The sequence below is a fragment of the Ceratotherium simum genome, chromosome 12 (genome assembly GCF_057802395.1).
Source record: "Ceratotherium simum simum isolate JZ-2026a chromosome 12, ASM5780239v1, whole genome shotgun sequence".
Lineage (NCBI taxonomy): Eukaryota > Metazoa > Chordata > Mammalia > Perissodactyla > Rhinocerotidae > Ceratotherium > Ceratotherium simum.
In genome coordinates this window covers 61,983,437-62,010,627 of record NC_141911.1, presented here as the reverse complement: position 1 = coordinate 62,010,627, position 27,191 = coordinate 61,983,437, and the positions used below count along the sequence as shown (strand labels likewise).

Sequence of the window (27,191 nt, the reverse complement as noted above, 5' to 3'; positions counted from 1 at the left end):
GGTCCTTGTTCAATCACCTAATTTCAGGCTCCAGGTCACTCCTGTAGTACTCTGTTGAGAGCTCTGCCCTTCTTGACTCTGAGTTCAGTGCTTCTACCACTAACAGGCTGCCTCTGCTCTGCTCGTTAAACCGGCCTTAACGTGATACACATTACCTCTCAATGTGACTCAGTTACCTGGTACTGGGAGAAAGTGTGAATGGTTTAAATTTCCGGCCATTATCTAGGAAAAAGCAGCCCATCCCTATGTTGGGTAAAAAACAAAAAATAAGTGCTTTTGAAAAGAGCTGTAATAAGCAGTTATAGCTAAGGGAAAATGTCAAATGTACTTTTGAAGAACTATGAATAATAAACTATGTACTTTTTATCTTAAAACAATAAATCTTGTTGATGTTACTTATAAGTTGATAAAACTTTTGAACTTGTAAAGCCAAAGTATTTTAATTCATTCTTTTGCTACCCTCCACATTAGCCCTATTTTTCTATTAGTTATGTTCTTCATGACTAACTGGTGTTATAAAGTTACTCGCCATTGTGAGATTAAGAACACCACAAGAGAGCATGATTAAGTCTTTTTGATTTCCACAGTTAAGAAAAATAGGAGTATGAGAAACTCTCAAGTCATTGGAATGGATATTATTAAGAAATTTAAGAAAACATATATTAAGTTAAAGAAATGAATATTATGTTATTCCTTGTTTAATCCTTGGATAGTTTCCCATAGCACTCAGGACAAAAAAGAAAACTCCTTTACTTGGAAAAAAAATTAAATCTGGTTCCTATCCACTTTTATAGTTTCTTCTTTCAACAGTCTCATATATACACCTTTCACTCCACCCATACACAACAATTTGCAGTTCCCTAAACAGGATCTGTTCTTCGTTCTGTGCCTTAAAGTGCTGTTGCCTCAGGTTGGAATGTCTTCCAGCAAATGGGAGCTCATCCATCCTCTTTTTCTAGAAGACTTCCCCTAGCTGTCCAGCTTCCCCTCTTTGTTCTCGTCGCACCCGGGCATAACCCTAACATAACTTGCTCATAGTGCTGTAAGTTATCTTTCTCCTCCAACAGTTTGTGCATTCCTTGATAGAAAGCATCATGTCTTATTCTATTTTATAATCACAATTATTGCAAAGTTTTTGGCACATTGTAGGTTCTCAATAAATGACAACACATTAATTTACCATCACTGCATATGTACTAGCCTTTGGATTTAGAGGAAAATCTGATTGCCTTGGAAGTACCTAATCAGAGAAATCACTTGACTCAAGAGGGTTTGCATTACTGGGCTTTCATTCCCTCCCAACATGGCATCTAGAGAGATCCTTTTGAAAGTCATTAGATTTATGAAAATATGCTCAGTTTCACTCATAGGAAGAAAACTCCAAGGTTAAATAAACTGAAATACCATTTCTTATCCACTGACAAAAATTCAAAAGATTGATAAAATATTCTGTTAACAAGGCTGTGGAAAAACAAGGTATTCTCGTACATCCTAGCGGGTTTGCAAAGTGTGCAACCCCCAATAAGATACTGTAAAATGGTACAGCTGCTGTGGAAAACAGTATTGAATTTCCTCAAAAATTGAAAAATAAACTACCATATGATCCAGCAATCCTACTTTTAGGTATTTATCCAAAAGAATTAAAAACAGGATCTCAAAGAGATATTTGCTCTCCTGTGTTCACTGAAGCATTATTCACAATGGCCAAGAAGTAGAAACAACTTAAATGTCCATCGACAGATGAATGAATAAAGAAAATGTGGTATATATGTACAATGGAATATTATTCAGCTTCATAAAGGAAGGAAATCCTGTCACATGCTAAAACATAAATGAACCTTGAGGACATTATGTTAAGTGATATAAGCCAGTCACAAAAAGACAAATACTGCATGATTCCTCTTGTTTGAGTTATCTAAAGTAGTCAAACTCATAGAAACAAAGCAGAATGGTGGTTGCCAGGGGCTGGAGGAGGGGGAAATGGGAAGTTGCTGTTCAGTGAGGATAGACTTCCAGTCATGCAAGATGAAAAACTAGAGATCTGCTGTACAACACTGTGCATATAGTTAATAACACTGGATCTACACTGAAAAATTTCCTAAGAGGGTAGATTTCATGTTATGTATTTTTTACCACAGTAAAAAAAAAAAAGAAAGAAAGAACTTAAAAAATACCTTTTTATATTCTTGACAGTACATTTTTAATATGAATCTAATGAAAAAACAATCTCATAAATCTAAACATTGGTATATACTATAAAACAAATATCCTAGACTTTTCCAAAAAGACAATATCACATTAAAAAATAGTAAGGAGGGAGATTATTCTAGTTTAGAAGAGACTAAAAGACATAATAACCTAATGTAATTTATAAATCTTAAGCTTTCATTTTTCAACTTTATTTTTTTAATTTTATTTATTTTTAATGAATTTTAAGGATCCTGAATTTTTTAAAAAATACATCTATAAGAGTTTTTCTAGTTATTACTGCTGAGTAACAAAAATACCCCAAAACACAATGGTTTAAAAAAAAAATTAATCATTTTATTATCTCATGGTTTCTGTAGGTCAGAATTCGAGAAGGGCTGGACTGAGTGATTCTGGCCTCAAGTGTCTCACAAATTAGTCAGATGGTGGCGAGAGCTGGAAAACCAGGCCGCTGGAGCAGCTGCGAGCTGGCGGAGGATCTCTCCATATAATCTCAGGGCTTTTTCACGTGATTGCTCCCCATGGGCTTCTAGGGGCTTCCTCAAAGCAGCATGGCCTCGGGGCAGTCACACAGCATCAGGGCTCCATCAAGTGTCACAGCAAGCAAGGCAGAAGCAGAACTGCCTTGGATTCAGGGGTCAGGACATCATTTCTGCTTCACAAAAGCCTGCTCACATTCAAAGGGAAGAGAATTAGATTCCACCTCTTTATAGGGGAGTGGTAAACTTCCAGAAGCGAGAGAAATTGTGGTGGCCATCTTCGGAAAATATAATTTGCCACAGACAATTAGGGGGCAATTGGGAAAATTTAAAATAGACTGTACAATAGATAATACTGAGTTAATAATATTTTCCTAGGTGTCATAATGATATTCGATTTTATAGTAAAACGTATGTGATCTTAGATGATGCATGCTAACAGATTTAGTGGTAGTGTCTTGATACCTGCAACTTATTTTCAAATGGTTTAGCAAAATAAAAGATATATTTAAAAAAGAGAAAGAAATAAAATATGAAGCAAATGTAGTGAAATGTAAGCAATTGGAGAATAGGTAAAGGATATACAGATGTTCATTGTCCTGATTTTTCGCCTTTCTGTAGATTTACACTATGTTTCTCAAATAATTGATGGGAAAATAAAATAGGTCAGATTACATTATTTGTCTGTTCACATCCTCCAGACCTCCCTCTTCAGAGTAGCAGCCTGACTCCTTACGGTGACTTATAGGGCCCTGAGTGATCCCAACCCTCACCTCCCTGATCTCACCTCCAGGCAGGGGGAACAGCAGGTACAAAAGCCCCATGAGTGTGCTTGGCATGTTTGAGAAACAGCAAGTTGTTTACAATACCCTAGTTTAAAAGATGCCTCTTACACATCTTCTCCATGAATCTTTGTGTGCGTTTCCTAGAGAGGTTCTCATTTGATGTGAAACCTCAATCCCCTGCCTCCTCACTTCTTTCTTGGTTGCAGGAACTTCAGCCCTAGGAGGACTCAGTCAAAGCCAGATCATCCCACAACCCCTAAAAAGGCCTGAGAGTTCAGTTTAGGAAAGGGAAATCAGGTTTAGTGAGGAAAACTTCAGAACGTTCCCAGTTACATTCAAATTGGGACTTCACCCAGTCGGTATTCCCCACGGGATGCTTGACAGTCAGCTTCGCCTTACCTCCAGAGCATCTTGTACTGTTTATTCTATTTGAGATTTAGATGGCCTAAATCAGCATGCCGTCTAATAACTAGTGGGCTCTTAACAAGATTTTACCTTGTAGGGTTTAATCCACTGGCTTTCTTGCCTGGCTGCTGTTGGCTAACGCTCGGTGTTCTGTGGGGCCTCACTTGCCTGTAGTCCTAGAGCGTGGTGCTGCCCGTGGTGACATTAGTGATTTCCTGTGGCCGTCACAGAAGCCGTATGTGCATTTGGATATGTTTGCTCCTGTTGCTTCCGTATTGTGAGTGGGCGGAATTGCAGTTCCTTCTGAAGGTCATGTGATACTGCCCTTAGGGGAGTCACATAGCCACGCAGATAATTGGGCCTTCTGGTTTCCGAGATGAGTAGGTTTGCCAGATCTTTCCTTCCAAACCAGTGAAGCCTGTGTTAAGTCAGGCTTGTTGGTAAATTCAGTGTGTCAGGAGCCCACAACCAGATCTGGGGCCCGTGTGCAGTGTAGGTTCCAGGATGACAAAGGAAGGACAGGCTCACCTTGGTTCTTCTGCAGAGTTCACTCTGTGCATCCGTGTGCCCTTTTGTAAAAAGTCAATCATACTGGTAATAATAATACTAACAGCAACGCAGGTCCTTCTTATTAGAAATTAGGTATTTAATAGACATTAGAAATCAAGTTCAAAAAGTGGTATCAGGCCACCTGAATGCTCGTAGCACTTGGCATCAGTAAAGTGAGCAATGTCAGCTGAGAATCTCTATCCAGAGGGAAACAGGCTGAGACACTCATGGAGGAGTCGGGACAGTTAAATGCCAGGGAAGTTTGGCTAGATGTCCTCTGTAGTAAAATCATGATTCTGAGATTGCCGTTTTCCAACTTGGCAAAGCCTTAAAAAATCTTGATACCTTCAATACTATAATTCCACATCTAGGAATCTATCCTAAGGAAAGAGTACTAAATACAGAGAAAGTGTTCATTGTAGTGGGGAAAGAATATGGAAACAAATGATGTTTAACTAAAGGGAAATGTTTAAATAAATTACGTCCACTTAGATTATTATGCTGATGTTAAAAGGGATGCCTGTGAATAATTAGGCAATAACATAAGAAGTGAAAGATACACTGTATAAAAATAGGATACAAAATTATACGTAAAGTATCAAAATTTTGTTTGCGAAAACTATGCATAAAAATACTGAAAAGAGCTGGATCTTTGGATGTTCAGAATTGGGTCTTTTTTTTATTTCTGCTTTTCTGTATTTTATAATTTTTCTTTAATGAGTTTCCATCACCTTTTTTTAACAAGAAGGGTAAAGCACTAATTTTTAAAGTGCTAACACAAGAGTTCTTATTAGCAAAAACGAATCAAACCAGTCTAATTATGAATTAATATTTATACAAATCATTTTAAGACAAAGTATTATATGAAGGGATTCAGTTCAACAGTAGTTTTTGAGTATTTAAAGTATCTTTTTCTCCACATTTCAAAATATTAACACTTTCTAAAATTCCATAAGATAAGAGGTAAAACACTAATGATAATATTTCAGCTATCTGTAATTCTACTTTCTCCCTTTACCAACTGTATGTACTGCAGCAAAAGCAAGGAGATAAGCAAGAAAGGCCCCTTGGGAGGAGGACACGAGACACAGGGAGCCTACTTTGTGCTAAGCAATGTGCTCCGTGCTTTGTATACGCGACCTTATTTAACTGGAGCAACAACCCTGTGAGGCTTTGCATGTATCTTATTTGACCTTAATGGCAATTTTGTGAACCATTTTACAGATGAGGAAACGGGGGTTCAAAGAGATTGCATAATTTGACCAAAGGGAAACAAATAGTAAGAGGAAGGCCCTCCTTCTTTCCGATGTCATTGTGCTTTGTTGATAGAATATCCCCAGCCCACACTCATAGCCTTGAGTAGCCTCATTTGTAAACAGAATTAAGCCACACTTCCTAGTCCGATTTCTCATCCTAAAGGATATATTATACACAAACATTAGAACAGGAGAGAAAGATGCTAACGCAATAGCAGTGGGAAGTGAAAGCTGACAAAAGAGTAGACGCCCCCCCAAAAAAAATACCTATTAGAAAACACCCAAGAACTCAAAGAGCATAGCTGTATGGTGGTGTGGAACTGTTTTGTGACAGGACATACAACTCCATGCAATGCTGAAGTAATTATATTCAATACTTTATTTTCTACATACTCTGAAATACAGGAAGAATTAACGCCTAAAGATTATTTTGCACAAAAGTCATCCTAGCTCTCTCCTCTAAGGGTTCTGGATAGGCGAGGTGTTTGCTTGTTTGTGATCCTTGAGAATCTAGTAGAAGACTTACAAACACAAGGTGATTACTAAACTGAGGCCACTCCGAATAGGCAATATCCAGACTCAGAACTTGTTTTTTTGCTTGTCCATCTAACTAAAAGCTGACAAATAGACTTAACAGCTACCTGGTTATTGAAATGCCTTGAAATATTTTGCTTGAACAACTTAAAAATGGAATTGAAGCATCAACTGAAGCTTTCTGTGCTACTGTGGTTTAAATTGAATGCTGCGCTTTGTGTAAACATCATTTTTGTGGTTTCACTTGAGGCTGGTCTCTGCGGTCTTCCCATATAATGGGAATGCGTCAGAAGCACAGCTTCGTTTCCTGTGTAGGCTGGAAACTGTTAACTGCAAAGTTTGGAGACAGTCTCATAGAGCTCTTTGCCATATGTTAAACTAAACTTGATATGAAAAATCATATCGGTTTCCAGTTTCCCAGAGCATTAAAAAGGAAAAAAGGAGCTCAAGCTTTATAAATATAAAAAGCATCTGTCTGCACAGGAAATTCTACTCTGTTATTCTGCAAATGATCCCTACTTATATTTACAAGAGAAATCGGATCTGATGAATCATATAGGAAGTAACGCACCATTTTGTTCAAAATTTTAAAATATTTATTCATAATTCTGAATGGCTGGCTGGACTGTGAACTAACTATCACTGTACAGAGATCTCAACAGGGCTGCCCAGCATGCTCCTAAACATTTATGTTTCCAAGTGAAAGGAGATGGAATATTTTGACAGCATGCTGCTAACCTAAACATTTCTATCGGATGTCATGTTGTGTTTAAATGCTCCCACCACTATTTCCAACTCAGGAAGACTCGTGAGCATTCACAAAATATTTGGCAGTTTTCATTCTAATTTTTTACTTCTTGACTCCCTGAACCTCGAAAGAATTCTCTCCATGGTCGCTCACCCAGGTGCAAGTGTCCTTGAGTGAATCTTCAGTAGTTTTTTTAGGAATCCCTTTCTGTGACTTCCTTCCTCCCTGCTTCCATTGTCACCTATAATTTTGTCATTTCTTTTGCTCTGAACCAGCTTGCTATGATAAAAGCCATCTCTTCCTTTCACACTGTTCCATGACCTTCATAAGGTTAACAGCTGAAATCCAGGACCAGAACCCTGACCATCCGTCACAGTCTACAGAGGACTTCACGCTACGTTTATAAGGCCTCATATTTTTCCAGCAGCCCTCTCTCACACTTGACTGTAAACCCTTTTCACTTACTTCATCAATTCAATTCTCTCACGTTTAGCCTTGACTTCACTGATTGTTTAGAAAGTACTCAAAGACTTTTCCACCAGAATCTGTCTGCTTTTTTTATCTAATAGCCTATTCACGCCAGTATTACCAACTAAACTCCCTTTAACCGTGAAACCCTAATTTTTTTCTTCAGATTTCTTCTTTTTCCTACCTTTATCTTGCCTAGTTTTCATCACTGTTCATTCTTTTAGTAACTTAAGTCTTCTCTCACTCTCAGTGCCATTTACGTCCATTTTTTTCTCCAATATCATATTAATATCATATATTAATAATTGTTACTCATTAATACTCAATGTATTTCCCACATTTACTAGTTTAAAAGTTGCTGTCTCTTCTATGTTCTTTTCTTTACCAGACAAAGCTCTGGGATAGTATCTTTTCTCCCTCTATATTATCACAAAAGGGTAAAAATGGTTCTCCTAGATAAAAATTGTACCTACCCTGTCTTACCCTACACATTGTAGGCACATGCTATGGGCCCTCCTTCGTACCAGGGGGCAAGCTGAATCACATCCCCACAGCAACTGATAACAACCTGAATTGTGCAGTCTGCCTCTGCCTGTTCCTGAAGATGTATACACGTACCAGACTTCTTTCTCAGCCTGGATCTGTGTGGGAAGGGAGTTTGACAACCATTAAAACAGCATTTGCACTGTGAATTAGAAAGCCTCTAGGGAAGAGACTCATACAAATGTGTATTGTCAGTGTGGGATTGTTATTCCAAGTTTACAATTGTCTGGTGTCTTTTTCTCTGTGGCTAACTCTCAGGTGGTCAGAGGCTGATGCGCTGGTCTGTGCTTCCCTCCACTCTCTTTTGGCCAACATATCACACATTCTTACCCTCAGTCAAAGTGAGGCAGGAACTGCAAGTATACCATTATGTTGTGTTATCTCTAGTAAAAAGTTTGTTATATAAAAGATTTAAACTTTTGGCAATTTTTTATGATATACCTCTGAAATATTGCCACTTCTATTTCATAACTCTAGTTATAATTATTGAATTTAAGTTTTGGAAAAAAAAACTATGAGCAAACCTATTCCCTACATATTTTGTCATACTCTATTCATATATTTAACATTATAAGTGTTTCCTCTGAAATTACTTTGGATAATTCCTTATATGAAGCATTAATGGCATTATGTATAGACAGAAAGTTGCATATTATTATGATAAGATAATGATCATGGCAAAGGTCATTTATTACCTAACCTTTCATTTTGGTATTGATGATGTTCAACTCATCAAACCATCATTCTCAACCTGGGATGGTTAAGCCCTAGTGCCCTAATGAATCCCTTGCTTGTGATGAGCTCACTTCTCTCCTATACATTTAGATTGACACTAGCTATCTACGCTGCTTGTGAAAATTAAGAAAACAAGCATTCAAATCATTTTCTCTAGGGTGGAATTCTCTCAAAGAACTGAGTGAGAAAGGTTACCTTAAGAAATATTTATTAAGCCTCTAATATGAGACACTCACTAGAGAAAACTAGATAGAACTAGAAAGCTTTATAAGCCATGACCCCTTACCTTAAAAAATTTACATTTTACTTTAGAAAATAGAAAATATACATCTGAAGACATAGAAAATAATCAAAATAATATGTAATTTGGGATTGAATTACAAACTATCAACTTGCAGTTTGGAAAGGGAACTTCATCAGTAATGGAGGTCTTCAAAGAGAAGGTGGATTTAAGTTGAACATGAAAAATGAAAAAATTGAATAGACAATGAAGTCCCTGAATTATGGGGAAGTGAGGAGGGGATTCAGGATGGGGAAGAGGAAAGCCGTTCAGATGGTAATGAGCAGGTTGGGTAATACAGCCAGTAAGGAGAGCTGCCTGATTTAGGAACCAGAGGGAAATAAAAACGTCCTGGAGTGAGAGTCACGAGCACAAGATTATTGCTTAAATAATCCAAATATCAAATTTCTTAACTGTTAAAAAAAACAGGGTAAATATCAATCTAACAGGGTTATGGTGCAGATCAAGTTTGTGAAGATTGTGTATGTGAAGGTGCTTGGAAGTATACAGAAACCCTGTGAAATAGGATTAGATTCCCAGAATAGAGACAGATTAGGAAGGATTTTGCCATTTGCCTTTTTCTCATCAAAATGGCATGCAGATTATTCAGGATCCTTTATTCTGTGTAACTGAGTTATTTCTGAAAAATTAATCATCAAATCAAAGGCAAAAGCATCCTTCTATTAAGTTTTTTGTTGTCCTTGATGAAATCACATTAGGTTCATTGCTTTTATCATTTTTTCATTTTAAGAACATTTAAAATAGCCTCTTATTTCAATCTCAGTCTCCTCGATTGATGTCAGCCTATCTTCTAATTCAGCTTAAGATTACAGAAAAACATCATCGCCCTAAGGGATTTTCCACCACAACTATTAAGGACCATCAAAGCCAGATGTATTTTCACAAAAAAAGAAAATAAATGGGGTTACCTCTTGAGGTATCAGTTAAATTCTGGGTTTCAGATCATGACAAATATTCAGAGTAGGAGTAATCCAGGATCAAAATTATAAAGTATATCAAGGCTGCAATACACAGTGCTGCTGGGGGTTTTTAAAGGGAAACATTCGTATGAATTTGGGGAGTCTTAATGAAGAATGGAGGATTTGAATGACTCTCCTTGGATATACATGATTCAAGTAGGCAAAGAAAAGAAGGCACCATCTGCAGAAAGAATAATCCTTGGGTGTTCAGAAAAGCCAGGAGGGGCTTTACTGATGTAGAAATCTAATACTGGAGAAGAATGAGAAATAAAGTTACAGATGAATGAATAATTCAGCCACTACACATGCTCTACGTATTTTAATTTCTTAAAGTGTGTTCTGGGGTCTAAATGACATCTAAAAGGCCTAAGTTCCTTTAAGAATTGTATTATACACATGACTTATCTACATAACAAGGCTGGACTCAGAATCTAGATGGGTTATTTTAATATTTTTTATTGTGTTGAAATATATATAACAAAATTTACCATTTTAACCATTTTTTTTAAAGATTTTATTTTTTCCCCCCAAAGCCCCAGTAGATAGTTGTATGTCATAGCTGCATGTCCTTCTAGTTGCTGTATGTGGGACACGGCCCCAGCATGGCTGGAGAAGCAGTGCGTCGGTGCGCGCCTGGGATCCGAACCCTGGCCGCCAGCAGTGGAGCACGCGCACCTAACCGCTAAGCCACGGGCCGGCCCCCATTTTAACCATTTTTAAGTGTACAGCTCATGAGGGTTAAGTACATTCATGTTATTGTGCAAGTGATCTACAGAACTCTTTTCATTTTGCAAAACTAAAACTCTATATCTGTTAAACAATAGCTCCCTATACTTCTCCCTCAAACCCTTGGCGACCATCATTTTACTTTCCATCTCTATGAATTTGACTACTCTAGGCTCCTCATATAAGTGGAATCATACAGTATTTGTCTTTTCATGATTGGCTTATTTTACATAGCATAATGTCCTCAAGGTTGATGTTGTAGTATGTGTCAAAATTTCCTTCCTTTTTAAGGCTGAATAATACTCCATACTACATTTTGTTTATCCATTCATCCATCAACGGATACTTGGATTGCTTCCACCTTTTGGCCATTGTGAATAATGTTGCTGTGAACATGGGTGTATAAATATCTCTTTTGAGACCCTGCTTTCAATTATTTTGAGTATATATCCAGAAGCATAATTGCTGGATCATATGGTAATTCTATTTTTAATTTTTTGAGGAACCTCCATATTATCTCCATGAAGTGCCTTGTTCTTGATCAATTGCTTTTGTGTGTGTATGTATGTATGTGTATGTGTGCATTCTTACACAATTGGCAAATGAAATGAGGCACAAATGAGTAAGACGGCTACTTCATTTCAAGCACAGTAAATAAGAATCACCAAATTTCTGTACAAAATATCCTATTAGTTTCTTATATTTTTTAAGAAGTAGCAATGCTAAAGAAACATGTAATGGGAAATATCTGTTTAATTACATCCACAAAGAACATTAAAATATAATTGAAATATAATACATATATATGCTAAAGTATATTTTTAACTGCCTATTGAATTTCAAAGAAATATTGAAGATGTTTCACTATTATTTATTTGATATTCTAGAAAGAATTTTACTTCATATCGTATATATATACAAACTAAAATATTTTTAATAACCTCTATTCATTTTAATTATTTTGTAAACACAAGAAAAAATTACCAAATTTAGTTTGCCTTAACAGAAAGAGAATCAACTTTACCAAAATTGGCATAATATGTAATATTTTAAATGATAAATGCCTATATATTAAAGCCAATAAGTATGAGATTAAATCAAAATGGAAAATAATTTTATTATACATTCTATATTTATTATAAATTATATATAATAATTGTATAACATATATAATATTAGTATGTATTTGTATATAAATAAAAACTCTCTAAGATATTGTCATTTCTTATTAAGTGATTCTGGCATAACATTTAGAGCTTAAAAGCAATGGATTTGATAAGTTTGGAAAGCAAGGAAAGTTAGCAGAACTAATACATGAGTACAGTTGTTTATCATGTTTAATCTGAAATTAGAGTCAACAAACCTAAGCATTCAGTCACTCTATACCTGTGTACTTTGATTGACTTGTTTATTATATTAAAGTGGTTTTTAGCTTCACTTTCTGTTAACTCCAAAAAACTGTTAATTCTGGAAATATTTTCTTAATTTTGTTCAATTTCTTTTTAATGTAATAATAATTCTGTTAATGTTATCATTGCTTCTATTTTCTATGTGCTTAACATTTCTTTAGAGTTTAGGAGGCCTTATCTCCCAGGTTATAGTGGTATCAGTCCATTTGTAAACAGGGCAGATCTTTATTTATGCAGGTGGGCCTCAAGACATACAAACAGACACTCAGAGAGAAAGACAGACAAATACTTGAGAGCGTACCAACATACACACACACACACACACACACACACACACACCCCTACCTATTTTATCCTCTGTTTACAGAACGACAGACATTAAAAGTGTGTTAATTGTCTGGATAGAGTTTACCCTTCACGTGTCATTAAAAAAGAGATAGAATGGAAGTCTTGCTAGATATAGTAAACCTTTCCCTGCCTTCTAAATTAAACTATTTTGTGCATGATTTGCTTATCTTATTGTGCTCTAATACATTGCCATCCACAGAATGTAGGGCACTTGCCTCTACATTAGACGGTTCCAGTCAGGGATGCTAATATTCTTATATCAGCTTTTTGTAGGTTTTTCTTTCTCCATCTTTGGAGGTACAGTTCAATATATTAGCCATTTCCTGCTGCTGTTTTCTGCCAGGTAGGTCAGGGTAGTGCAATGTGAGAGAGTCCAGACTTTGCATACAGCGAGACCTGGTTTTAGATCCTAACTCAGCTGGTTACTAGCTATATGGCTTGTCTGACTGTAAAATGGGGATCATAATATCCGCCTCCATAAGGATTCTTCTTAAGAGTGATGACATTACAAATATATCGTACCTGCCACATATTGGGCATTCAGTATATATGTGTTCCTTGTCACCTCCCTTTACAAGAAACCTTGCACCCATCCTGTGTCTGACCTCTTCCTTCCTGTCATCTGTGAACTAGGCAACTACATAACCAAAAAAGTTTGAATTACATCTAAGCCAAAAGTCAATGTTTATAATAGAAGTATTTGTTTAGTCTGAGTGTACTACAGAACATAAGTCTAAGGGCTGATCTATTTTGACCTTTAAGAAGGTAATGTTTGAGATGGTCCTGGAAAAGTAGATAGAATTTGGCCTGAAAGACACATAGGTAGAGCAGCATTCTGTTCAGAGGAAACAGATATCAGGCCTAAAGCACGAGCATGTGAGGAATGAGAAGCAGTTCAGTTTACTCCTTAGAGAGTGTGTGTGTAGAAGATAAAATCAAGAAGAAATACAGGGGGCCGGCCCCGTGGCTTAGCAGTTAAGTGCGCGCGCTCCGCTGCTGGCGGCCCGGGTTTGGATCCCAGGCGTGCACCGACACACCGCTTCTCCCGCCATGCTGAGGCCGCATCCCACATACAGCAACTAGAAGGATGTGCAGCTATGACATACAACTATCTACTGGGGCTTTGGCGGGAAAAATAAATAAATAAAATTAAAAAAAAAAAAAGAAGAAATATGGGCCTGTTTTGTCAAGGATTCTGAGTGTGAGGTTAAGGAGTTTAATTTAGTGGAAAATGAGGAGTTATTGATATTTTTTAAAGGAGTTGGCTTTAGGAGGATTTCTCTGGTGTTAGCATTTGGGATATAATAGAGTCGGGAGAAACAAAAGTGAGGAGCTCATTTAGGAAGTTATTAGAGTGGTTCAGGCAAAAAGTAACAAGGCCTAACTCTTATACATTCTAGTAGGAGGGTAAATTGGTACAATCTCTATGAAAGATAACTTGGCAATATCTATCAATATTACAAATGCACATATTTTCCTCAGCAATTCCACCCTCAAGAATTTATCCTCAGATATACTTGCAAATAAGTGCACTGATGCATACACAAGGTTATTCAAAATGGCATAAAGTCACAAAAACTCGTTGGATAAATTATAGTCCCTCCATCTGATAAAATTATAGTACATCTATACAATGAGGAGTTGAAGATGTACTCATATTGAACAATTTCCAAAATTTAAGTTAAAAAAATCAAATCATAAAGTTCTGGGTATAGTTTGCCTCCATTTGTGTTTTAAAAATAAAGAAGAGGAGGAATACGTATACATACTTGCTTTTGAATACGTAGAATACTTCTGGAAGAACACACACACACAAGTGGTATCGGTCGCTTCTTACGTGATGTACTTTTTTTCCTGTAGAATTTCATCACATCTTTTCATTAACCTTCCTTCATGAACCAGCTCAAGTCATTTTTCTTCCACAAGTCTTTTTCTAATGGAGACAGCTAATGCTGATTTCTTTCATCGCTAAATATTAGCTTTAATTATTGACTATACAAGGCATTAGGCCATTTATTGCGTACTCTCCTATTTTCTGATTGTCTTTGACATTGAAGGGGTAAAAGAACTGCAGGGCTGAAAGACAGGAGTGAGAAAATTTTTTACTCTATACCTTTTTGCACTTTTCAAATTTTATATGATGCAATATTACCTATCCAAAATAAGTTTTAAAAGCAGTGAGACCTAAAGTCAAAGTGGTAGCTATACGGTTAGAGAGAGAACTTATCAGAAGTTGGTATTGAGGGACAAACTTTTGTAAAGGAAGAAGATAGACTTCTGAAATTTGTGGAAAGCCTAGTACTGCACCATGTTATAACATGGCATGAAGCACAGGACCGTAGCTTTGTGCACTTTAAGCAGGAAAAGAATTTAAACGATGTGTTGCAGCCTGAGCCTTTGGGGAATATAATTATCAGGTGAGGCACCTAAACGGCTGGAGGTTTATTGACTCACCCAAAGTAACATAGTGAGTGTCACAGTCAAGAGTTCTATGTAAAACTTCAAATTGAAGAGATATTTAAAAAAGTATAGAAAATTGCCTCAGAGCTGGAAGGGACAGGAGACTCCTGCCCTCCTCCCCCTGCCCAGTTACCATCTACCCTCCCTAATAAGGTGAATGTTCTTACTCAGCAGGCACTATTCCCTGGACTTTGGTGTTTAATGAAAGCATTTATAAAAACTCTTGCAGTTCTTTCAAAATTCTAATGTCTGAGGCTTGCCTGATTATAATAATAATAATGATAATAATAATAATATCCAAGCAAATATTTTTAGAATTTTCCGTTAAGTCACTAGGGAAATGTTGGCCTTTAGTAGAAGACTGAGTCTATGCTTCAGATTTCATAACCTGGTTAAGTCTCCTTGTACCCGTTACGTGCAGTTCTGGGTGGTTGCTACTGTATGAAAGGGCTGACAGTTTTAGAAAGGAGACATTTATAAACGCTAGTTCTTTTTAACAGCTGGTTTTCCTAGTTCCTAGGATAATTCACTTTTAGAAAGTGTAACTCCTCATTATATGACAGTATTACTTATAGATTGGTTTATCTATAAATTATTTTAAAGGACTTATAGCTTAAAGCAAAAGTAACAAATTATAGACCAAATGTGGGGCTCCTACTACAAATTTTTTTTAAAATAGATATCCGGTTTAGTTACTATATTCTGTGACCTTATCACTTTCTATCCGTAGAGTTAGAAACCTCTGTCGTGGTATTGTTCTCACTCCAGCTGAAATAGCCCCGCCAGCTGCCAGCAGCTTTGGCAGTAGGTGGCCTCTAGCTGTGCTGACTCATAAATATTTGGAATCTTTTATATTTGTGGTCTTTCCCCACCACTGCAGAATTGCCCTTCTAGGCATCTTACCTTTAATCAAGTTTTCTACAGAACCTTGGCTGACTCTCCTACCTGGGTCGGTCTTCTCCTTGTCCCTTCAAAGCCCTGAAAGAAGTACTTCACTTATGTTGTCTTGTCCCAGACTTTATATCTTAAAATGTCATTTATCCATCAAAACAGTAAAATGGAGCTTGTGTAGGCCCAGTCAAGCCCTGGTATTTTTCCTCTCATTGAAGGTACAGATCCCCGAGGGACTTTGTTAATATCTAGCGCATGTTTCTTCTTTAGGATTATTCTTTCTTGTCCTTCGATTTTTTCCTTTCTACATAAAGAGAGCTCTACACAAATTTATGTACAAAACTGATACTCCCAAAATCTTTCAAGATTTTACAAATCAGTTTATTAGAGGGGCTGTCTTTAAATAAATAAAATGAAAATTTAAAATGTTTTTCAATATTTAGAAGTGTGACAACAATTAGTCACTAGCTTTTAAAACCCCAGCTTTTTTGTAGGAAGCCGGCCCTGTGGTGTAGTGGTTAAGTTCGGCGTGCTCTGCTTCGGTGGCTTGGGTTCATGGGTTCGGATCCCAGGCAGGAACCTACACCACTCAACAGCCATGCTGTGGTGGTGACCCACATACAAAATAGAAGAAGATTGGCACAGATGTTAGCTCAGGGCAAATATTCCTCAGCAAAAAAAACAACCTAGCTTGTTTCTAATTCACAAAATAAAAATATTTGTTTAGTATGTTGATTCTTCCCCCTGCCACCAGGGTGAATTCAGTTTTATGAGCAAATACGGTTAATTGAAACCTCCTGATGAGGAAGCTGATCTTGTGATTACGTAAATTTAATTCATTCATATATGAGCCAAAATCAGATTCTCGTGTGGGTCCATTTACTTGAAGGATTTTTCTAAATTATGTCAGTTTTTTTTGGTTAAATTAAACACATTTAGGAAGGTTTCATTTCATTTCCTCTCCATATCTTTATTATGCTCTGGAGGCAGAGCTTTAAAACCAAGAAGCAAAATGTTTCTGCTAGAAAAAATACATTTTCATGGCAAAATTGAATATAACCTTTGTGCTTCATTGCTGCTTAAATAAGAATTTCTCTTAACTAATCTTTTTTAAATCTATCCTCAGCTGTAGCTGTATTCATTATCCTGTCACTCTGTGAGTCTGATAGAGCAGGAACAGCTGTTGTCGGGTCTCTAACTGCAGTAGGGTCTTTCAGAGCGATGTAGAGACAATGTCAGAACAGCACGCCCAAGTACACAATGCAAAATTAATCAAAAATTGGTGGCCTGAGAGTTGGGGACATTCCTGTGGCATATAAACAGTTGTTCAGCAGCTAACGTAGTGGCAATGCCTTAAACCAATAGAATTACTTTTTCTGGCACCTAACAGAAATGCTAATTGATCATCAATCATTAGCTTGTAATAAAAGGGCTGAACTTGCAGTTCTGAATGTATAGCAGAAAAATTAAGTGAGAGACATAAATCGTTATAAAAAAGACAAACTGCCCCAAGCTAAATTGCTTTAAATTACATTGACCTCATCACAGTACCTTTGAAACCTGTCCCTAATTGAGAGCAATTGATTTATCCTTCCAGCTTTCCTTTAAAGCCTATCAGATCCCAAATTCAGAATGTTCAGGGCCCTTTGCCAAATTATTCTGCAATTGAGCTTTCCCTTGAGATTCTTAAATGATAACTAAGGCGCAAGCCAGGTAGAAAAACAGTACTCAAAGAATTTAAGCCTTAGAAATGAAAGTGACATCTTTTTCCTCCCATTTGACAAGGTGGTAAAACTAATGAAAGCAATTTTTAGCGTAAAACAGTTGTAATAGCATAAAAATATGAAAGATATTAGGCACCAAAGCGAGCTGTGAGTGGGACCACTATGCAAAAATTTCAAGTGTCTCACCCACATCCAGGATGAAACAGACAAATTTCTGGATATTAAGGAGACTGTGAGGAAGGTTTTTGGGAAGAGTTATGCTATGTGGTGAGCGTGATACTCACGACTCTCTGCCCGTGGGGGAGCACAGGGGTGAATGACCGCCCGCCCTGCTGCTCATCTCAGCTCTGCGCAAGGGTCACTGGAACCAGCAGAGAGCTGGGTATGTGCTCCCTGCAGAAGAGGGCCCTATTAGGCTGGGGTCTGCCTCACGACTGGTAAGCATGAAAGATTGGCTAACGTGGTCTGTGCAGAAGACGAAGGGGCCACATCTGGGAAGTATGTGCCCTCTTTTCCAAAGTCAGGTCAAAGACACCATAATCCCAGGGCCCTGATGTGGACTTCTTAGTAGGAACGTTATCCCGGAATCCTGTTAAGACACCCTGCTCAAAAGGGCTCCTGACAAAGGAGAGGGGATGTACTCTCCTCATAAAGGAAATCGCATTGGTGGGCCCCAGAAGAAATGTCTCCAAAGATCTCAGATGGCTTTAAACGTATGCCATCTTATGACAATAGCAGTCAAGTAATAATTCCCCGCATCCCTTTCCCTCCTTCATCTCCATGTCCCAAACACTAAGGGATCAGAAACCTCAGTGAGCAAGATATGGAATAAAATCACCCACTGGAGAGGGATGATGAGCCTCTCTTCCCAGGCTCTTTTGCAGATTCTCTCCTGCACCTGGTCACAGCTGGGAGAGAGGAGAAGATTTCATATTGCAACAAGTTTGGAGTTTTGGTTATTTCCTGGACCAGGAGATTTAAACTACTAAATCAAGACTGTGTTAGCAGCTTCAAACTCCATGAAAACTTTCCGTCACCTAAGAGGCTGGGGAGCCATGCCGCCTGCCCCAGCCTTAGCCGGGTGAGGGGAAAACCATCCACACGGAATAAGGGCAAGGTTACTTTCATGGTGATATCCCAAGAATCCTAAGTGTTCAATTTATGAGTGACACAATGATTTTTAAGAATGTAAATATTATATTTGGAGTTTGTGTGATGACCTGATGAAGAAATATGCCGTAAAGTGAATTGTATTCATTGCTTTTTACATATAGAGCAGACAGAGGGAACTAGACTCTGAGATTAAAAGTAGATAAAGTAAGTTATTATATCCAATGTAATATTGATAATATCATACAACATAGCACTGCGAGTTTGCAGTGACCATCTACAGCAGAAAAATCCTACAGCTTCAAAGTCCACCCTGATTTAAAAAAAAAAAAAAAATGAAGTGTGCTCTGAATGGCTAACTTACTTTTCTACACGTGAGGGAAGAAACAAAATGCTCCAAAGCATATTCACATGCCTTCTTCAGAGTATACCTAATAGTTATAACAATTTAGCCTAGGGGGAAAGAATTTAATGACAGGTCTAAATATCATATTTTATCCAATGAAATTATTCCTGCATCTTTTTCAGGAAACCTGTATTTCTTGGGTGATTACCATGTTCTCAGACATTATATTGAGCTCTTCACATGTATATCTCATTGAATCCTCACAAGTAATTCATCGGGAGCTATTAAAATGACTATTTCCCCCCCACAGTCAGAGGAAAGATAGACCATTTTTCTACCTCCCTTATTACTCCTCATTCATGTTTTGTTTCTCTTTCACCTGTAACTCATTATCAATTTAAAGTTAAATAGAGCTAATCCAATGTCCAAATAATGCTTTCCAAGTAGTGAGAATCATGCAAAATGGAAAGAGATTGAATCAAACAAACAAAACAAAAGTCCAGGACCAGATGGCTTCACTGGTGGAGACTACCAAACATTCAAAGAATCATTAATACCAATCCTTCTCAAACGTTTCCAAAATCAGAAGAGGAGGGAACTCTTCCAAACTCATTTTATAAGGCCAGCATTACGCTGATACAAAAACAAGACAAGGATACCACAAAAAATAGAAGATACAGGCCAATATCCCTGATGAACATAGATGCAAAAATCCTCAACAAAATATCAGCAAACTGAATTCAACAATACATTAAAAGGATCATACACCACGGTCAAGTGGGATTTATTCCAGAGATACATGGATGGTTCAAAACCCACAAATCAGTCAATATGATATGCCACATTAATAAAATGAAGGATAAAAATAATATGATCATCTCAATAGATGCAGAAAAAAGCATTTGACAAAATTCAATATCTATTCATGATAAAAACTCTCACCAAAGTGGCTATAGGGGGAATGTACCTCAACATAATAAAGGCCATATATGACAAGCCCACAGCTAATACCATACTCAATGGTGAAAAGCTGAGAGCTTTTCTTCTAAGATCAGGAACAAGCCAAGGATGTCCACTCTCACCAATTTTATTCAACGTAATATTGGCAGTCCTAGCCACAGCAATTAGGCAAGAAAAAGAAATAAAAGGCATTCAAATTGGAAAGGAAGAAGTACAACTGTCACTATTTGCAGATGACATATTATATATAGAAAACCCTAAAGACTCCATCGAAAAACTGTTGGAACTAATAAATGAATTCAATAAATTTGCAGGATACAAAATCAACATACAGAAATTTGTGACATTTCTAGACATTAATAATGAACTATCAGAAAGAGAAATTAAGAAAACAATCCCATTTACAGTTGCATCCAAAAGGATAAAATACTTAGGAATAAATTTAACCAAGGAGGTGAAAGACCTGTATTTTGAAAACTGTAAGACATTAATGAAAGAAATTAAAGAAGACACAAATAAATGGAAAGATATTTCATGCTCATGGATTAGAAGAATTTCTTTCTATTCTGTGCAGAAATTGTTGTCAGGTGAGGAACTGCCAAGAAGTAAAGTGACATTATAGTTGTCACAAGTCAGAACAGGAGTAAAGAAGAAATACTATCTGGAAAGCGAGCTAATTTTTTGACCAAAACATTCTCATTATATATTGTGCATACTTTCCTAACTAAAAAATAATAAAGAAAACTTGGAGACATTCATGTTCAGTAAAAGATATACAATATTCCATGTGTAGAGAGAATACTGTGATTCACACACACACAAAAAAAATCTTAAAAAGAAATTGAAGTGTTTTATGTCCTGACCAATTATACTCCCTTGATGGCCATGTATTTCTTTGGGAGCACAAAACAAATCCCAGGTTTGAATCCGAAGTCTAAAAGTGTCATGATGTGACATGCATTCCAAAACCATCACTTTGAAACAGTGTTTTTGCTTATGGTGCACTTTGCATTATGTTAAAGTAGATATACAAAAATAGAATTGAAAACCTGGAAAAGGTTCCATGGTTGGAGGCTAAGTAGCTTTTCTTTTACAGGATTAAGTTCAACACCTTATAAGTATTTTCTTAATTCTTGCCAGTCAGGTTCAAGCTCAGCAAAAGCAATGTCATTAACTGACTCATAACTCACTTTGGGTTGCCTCTGTCTTTACCAGAGAGAGTAGCATTTTTTACTTTCTATACTCATAGAAGTAAAAATGTGGCTCTTGGTTTTAAACGTCACAGCTTAAAATGTTTTCAGAGACTGAAAAGTAAATTCGAGGAGAGGTCAAATGTATTAGTATAACAAAGTCACACAGTATCTCTAAGTTTTCCATTTTCTGTCCAATGAAGATGTTATTCAAGTGAAATACAGACACAAAGATTTTTTGATATGTCTTTCATAAAAATAAAGCAAGAAATTTGAACTAGTGGTTAACTAGGTTAATATATATTTTTAATATTGTATTAAAACTTTTCTTATTATTTCAATAGAAGGGCAACTTGAAGTATCATTTTGCTATTGTTATTGAGCTACATTGAAAAATGTGGCATATAAAACAAACGACAAAAGACTGCCTCTAACAGGCATTAGAAAAGAACTTCCAAATTTAAGTATGATTTTCTTAAGTCTCTCAATAGCCTACTGTTTTGACAAATTTTAGAGAAGAAAAAGAGGGGGAAAGAAGCCACATAATTGAAGCTACTATAAAAAATAACCAGAAGGTTAAATTTTAAAAATCTCATTTTTCAGAAATACCCAAAATAGTAAAAGTCTTACTTATTGATTCCATGACTGCATCAGTCTGCTGGTAGCTATTTAAATCCACCCAAGTATTTTGTTTGTGAAAGTTCTAAGATTTAATATATGTTCAGGCAGAGTGAATAGAAACACAAATAAATATTCTTGATCACAGTTGAAGCTTTCCACGTAAAAGCCTGCAGGATTTGTTGTATAGAATATCGGATATCACTGTTTCCTCTTATTCATAGTTGTAAGTAATTACATTGTTTTCTGATTCATTATATCAAATGTTAATATAACCTTTCTCTCATCTCTGCCACTTTACCTCAATAAATTTTCTTGACTATTTCTTTCAGTCTGTTAATGAATGAACCTATTATGTTCATTATTATGATGATTATAATAACCATTATTACTATTCATTCACATCACATTATATATTTTAGGAAAGTACTATTATCACATGAATTATTTTTATGATCTTTTTTATAGAAGCATAAATGCCACAATGGTTTTCTTTGCCATTGCCCAAATCTCACGCAGAATTATTTCCATTTGTCAATACTAACCAACGAAAATTATTTGCATTCACTTAAAGCAGTAGCTTTAAAAATGCCCATTCTACATTCCAGACCAATTTAATCAAACCTACAGAATTCAAATTTATTTTATTATGAAAAAGTCCCCATTTACTGTGATTTTTTTTCAATGCATGGATTAATCTAAGGCAGCTGCTTCCATAGGAAGAGTGGATTTTATCTAGCCACGCATTGAAAACTTTTCTTAAAGGAGGTATCTGATATTGGGAATAGTAGAGCCAATGAGTATTAGAAAGGGTTTCAGAGTGTTATTGATGGAAAATAGTTAATAGGTATTTTAGTAAAAATTCAGTCACTAGCCTTTTGTCATTATGGCCTCTAATAGACACAAATCATAGGCTATTCAGTTAATGCTAATAATGACAATTCATTGATTATTTATACCCTTTAACTTGAAGTACTACATTACAAGCTGAACCAAGTAGATTGAAATTACAAAATCCCAACCTCCTGAGATCCTGCTGCCTCAGATTATGAGTAGTTCACATATATAAACCATCATGTATAAACATCTAGGATACATTATCCACCATCAATCTAATTGCACTAACATGGGTATATGGACTCCTTTTTTGTTATGAAATATATTAAAACATAAGAAAAAATGCTCATAAGGTCTTGCTAATAACACATCCTCCAGTTTGCATTAATATAATGAAAGTATTGGGGATATATCCAAAATTCAAAACCATGTCATGAATTGAAACTGTGCAAAGGTTTAAGAAAAAACTAGCATTGCTATGATTACACTGCCCCCTAGAGTTAAAATAACTTATATTTATACTGAAGTTCATTTGCCTTTTTCAGATCAGCATTTTCATGACCCATTTGTCCAACTATGGGAATGACCGACTGGGATTATACACATTTGTTAATCTGGCCAACTTCGTACAGAGCTGGACCAACTTGCGACTTCAGACTCTGCCTCCAGTGCAGCTGGCTCACAAGTATTTTGAGCTCTTTCCTGATCAAAAAGACCCTCTCTGGCAGGTAAGATTGGTTCAATTGGTATAATTACTTAATCCCACAAACATATCTTGGAGTTCTAACAGATAATCCAAATCTGATAAGTGAAGGCATCTGGGGAAAAAAACGAATCATACATTTTGAAAATGTTAGAAGATTTGAGAAACTACTTCTTCCTGAATTGTGGTCTTATATTATTGCTTCATAGTGGACCAAATTCTCTGTTTCCATGCCCATTAGAAATTATGGAATTCTGAAAGCTCAGGGAGGGGTTCAGTGGATGTAATGATTTTAGTCAGGAGCGAGGGATCAGTTTGCAATAGGCTAAAATAGTGGAAGATGGGAAACAGGGTATGTATCAGGCAGGTAGCCAGCGGTTCAGCCTTGAGCACATGCTCATATCTCTAAGGACTAAATGACATTAGAGGGATAGGTGAGAAAAGTTCAGAACTGACATCTGCCTTCTGAACCACAGGTACACCAGCAGCTGCAGAATGCGGGCAGCTTTCAAAAGTATTAATTATGAATTTCTTTGGACATGGGGAAAGTGTCTAGTGGCAAAATCACTGAGCTTCTTAAGAGAACGTATCATATAAACATGGCATAGTCAAACTGTTCTAGGCATAACCCAGATTTCAAAGCATAAGCTCTCATGTGTCTTAGAATTGCAGAAACATACTTCAAATTTAAATTGCCCACTCCATGATCTAGGGAAAGTAATAATCTTAGCAAATAATGACATAGCACTTACTATGTGTCAAACTGGGTTCTTTGCATATGTTAACTCATTTAATCCTCACAACAACCCTATGTGGTAGGTACAGTTATTATCTGCATTTTACAGATGAAGAAACTGAAGCACAGAAAGGCTGAGGCACTTAAGCAAGGTCACACAGCTATTGTGTGGCAGAGTGGGAATCAGTTCCAGGCCGTCTGGCTCCAGAGGCTGTTGTCTTATTCACTGTTCTAAATGCTACTGGAGAGTTACTGACAGAGCTGGTGGTACAATAACGACAATCTTCAGAAGCGGAACTGCGAAAATTTCACAGATTGAAGTTGCAGTGAGCTCAGAACTCTATATTCCATTCATTCTGCTTTGAACTTGAGCTAATTACCTCCTGAGCACAAACAGATAACCCCAAGAAGAGACATAACTACACTTTTTAGAAGGTTAAGGTTGGTGGTTGTGGAATTATCACTGCATATTATTTTTGCAGTTACTATAACACACATCATTTTGTGTGTGTGTGTGAGGAAGATCAGCCCTGTGCTAACATCTGCCAATCCTCCACTTTTTTTGCTGAGGAAGACTGGCGCTGGGCTAACATCCATGCCCATCTTCCTCCACTTTACATGGGATGCTGCCACAGCATGGCCTGCCAAGCGGTGCGTCGGTGCACGCCCGGGATCCCATGCCCATCTTCCTCCACTTTATATGGGATGCTGCCACAGCATGGCCTGCCAAGCGGTGCGTCGGTGCACGCCCGGGATCCGAACTGGGATACCCCGGGCCGCCGCAGCGGGGTGCACGCACTTAACCGCTTGCGCCACCGGGCCGGCCCCATATAACACACATCATTTTTATCTTAACCACCACAAAACATCACCAGATGTTAGCCACTGGAAAGACTGGAATTTTCCTGCTAATTTAACACTTTATTTTTAAACTGAAATCATTATTATTTCAGGTGACAGGTTTGAAATCACTTTTTTTTTCAGAACAGCAGCCAAAAACACCCTCACTTTAGTCTTAACATTTCTTGCTTATTATAAATAACCAGGAGATTTATTTAACTATACATTTCTACATTCTTAATTGAATAGAAATAGCTTATTGTCCTGTTTGCCTATTCCTAAAATAGTATTAAAGAGTATTGTTAATTTTTCTCTTAAGATGCACTTTGCAGGTAAAGTTAAGAATGTTCTAGATACATCTTGCACAGTGGGTTTGGTTTAAGTACTATAGACCAGAAGCAGATCCCTAAGGTAGTAATTCACCCTCATTTTACCCTTTTGCTAAAATTTAGTGCTTCTAGCATCATAGTCTATAAAGTTATAGTTTTAGATATACATTTACCGACCTTTGAAGGCAGCTGACAGGAATCTGTTGTCTCTTTAAATAGTAGTATTATGACCAGATCCATATCCCTCTGAAACGCGGCAGGAAAGCTCAAAGTTACTTAGAGTAAAAATCTGACACCTTATATTTCAGTTACTTAAATACTGAGAGTGTATCTTCTTTTAGGTTCCAGGAAGCAGTCTCTGCCCAACAAGCTCACTATTTTAAAACACACACACACACACACACACACACACATACACAATTAAGACATAGAAGTGCCAATAACAGAAAAAATATTAAACCCTCAGTGCTCTGAGGCTGTTTACTCTTGGTGGAAATGTCTCCCCTCCCCCGCCTGCTCAGTAGACACTCAACTTCAGAATGGCAAGGAGTTATTTGAAAGTTTCCATGATACCACTTCTGGGCTTTCATTTAAAAGAAGGAGCCACATAGCCTTGTTTCCTGGGATGTCTTTTTAAGGACAGAAGTTGAAAAACTCTAGCACACAATGGACTCGCGGAAAAATACATCTGTATATTCTTCTCCCGTTTAGAATCCTTGTGATGACAAACGCCACAGAGACATTTGGTCTAAAGAGAAAACCTGTGATCGCTTACCAAAATTCTTGGTAATAGGACCCCAGAAAACTGGTGAGAACTTTTTATGTTGTGATTAACCAAACAGTAAAAATCCTGATGGTTAGACAATGAGTTCTTGTCACAATGAGTTCTTGAAGATCCTATAAATACGGATGAATGAATAACACATTTTATTCTCTGACATAATCTTTGTTTAGCATGATAATATACTTAAATGCTTGTCAAAGAGCTTTTTAAAGTGAAAAGGGTGAAAATAGATGTCACACAATTTGAATATCCAGCAGTCAATTTGGTGGCAAATGTTATTTTTTCCCGAACGTCTTAATTGAAAAGTGTTGTTATTATTAACATTTCTAAAATCAAAACTAATCATGTGTTTAGAGAGTGATTGACAGGATTTCATTAAAAGTCAAGATGGACATGTACAAATTCCTATAACTCTTTATAATAAATCCCTCCCAGGGCCAGTCCGGTGGCGCAGCGGTTAAGTGCACGCACTCGGCTTCAGTGGCCAGGGGTCCGGTTTGGACCCCGGGCGCGCACTGATGCACCGCTTGTCAAACCATGCTGTGGCAGCATCACATATAAAGTAGAGGAAGATGGGCACAGATGTTAGCCCAGGGCCAATCTTCCTCAGCAAAAAAGAGGAGGGTTGGCATCAGATGTTAGCTCAGGGCTGATCTTCCTCGCAAAAAAAACAAATAAATAAATCCCTCCCAGAAAAATAGCTTTTTCCTGCCATCTTCCTGATGTGGTTTATTTCTAAACTATTTCTTGCAGAGATGTCTGTTTTCTAAAAGCCTAAGCGATGTTTGAAAAGCAGAATTCCTAGACATAAACAAAACCGTGCTAAGAAAGGTATTTACTTACACCCAGGAGAAATCTTCTGCATCTTTTCTTAAATTGGTGTGTGATTTTTTTCCATAAACTTCTTGTTTTTGTAAGAATCAGTATTAAAATGAAGCTTTAAAATGCCAGACATTCATGCTGTATCCTGCATGATAAATTGTTTGGGGCCATTGATTTTTGGCTTCACAGAAAACATCCATTTCAACCATATCCCTTCCTAAGGGGAATACATTCCCTTTCCTCATTTCTCTAGAAATAACTGGAGAGAATTCTATGTAATGTACACAGAAAGTTTAGCCTATTCATTTTCTCTTAGTCCCATTTGCAAATATCAATCTGAAAACAATAATAAATATGACAAATACTTCTCTTGTCCTTGTTCATTTCC

General features: G+C 36.9%; 1 protein-coding gene and 1 long non-coding RNA gene across 2 annotated transcripts in view; one reads left to right on the top strand and one right to left on the bottom strand.

Annotated features, from left to right (window-relative positions):
• The window catches only part of LOC147915868 (uncharacterized), a 74,434-nt gene that overhangs the window by 6,751 nt on the left and 40,492 nt on the right, over positions 1-27,191 (bottom strand). The gene's annotated exons all lie outside the window — the stretch shown is intronic.
• The window catches only part of LOC101392162 (N-deacetylase and N-sulfotransferase 3), a 138,758-nt gene that overhangs the window by 79,983 nt on the left and 31,584 nt on the right, over positions 1-27,191 (top strand). Inside the window, exons 8-10 of the mRNA XM_087437692.1 lie at positions 13,936-13,990; positions 23,135-23,317; positions 25,909-26,005. Coding sequence (XP_087293818.1) covers positions 13,936-13,990; positions 23,135-23,317; positions 25,909-26,005 — 335 coding nt within the window. The remainder of the gene's footprint in view (positions 1-13,935; positions 13,991-23,134; positions 23,318-25,908; positions 26,006-27,191) is intronic.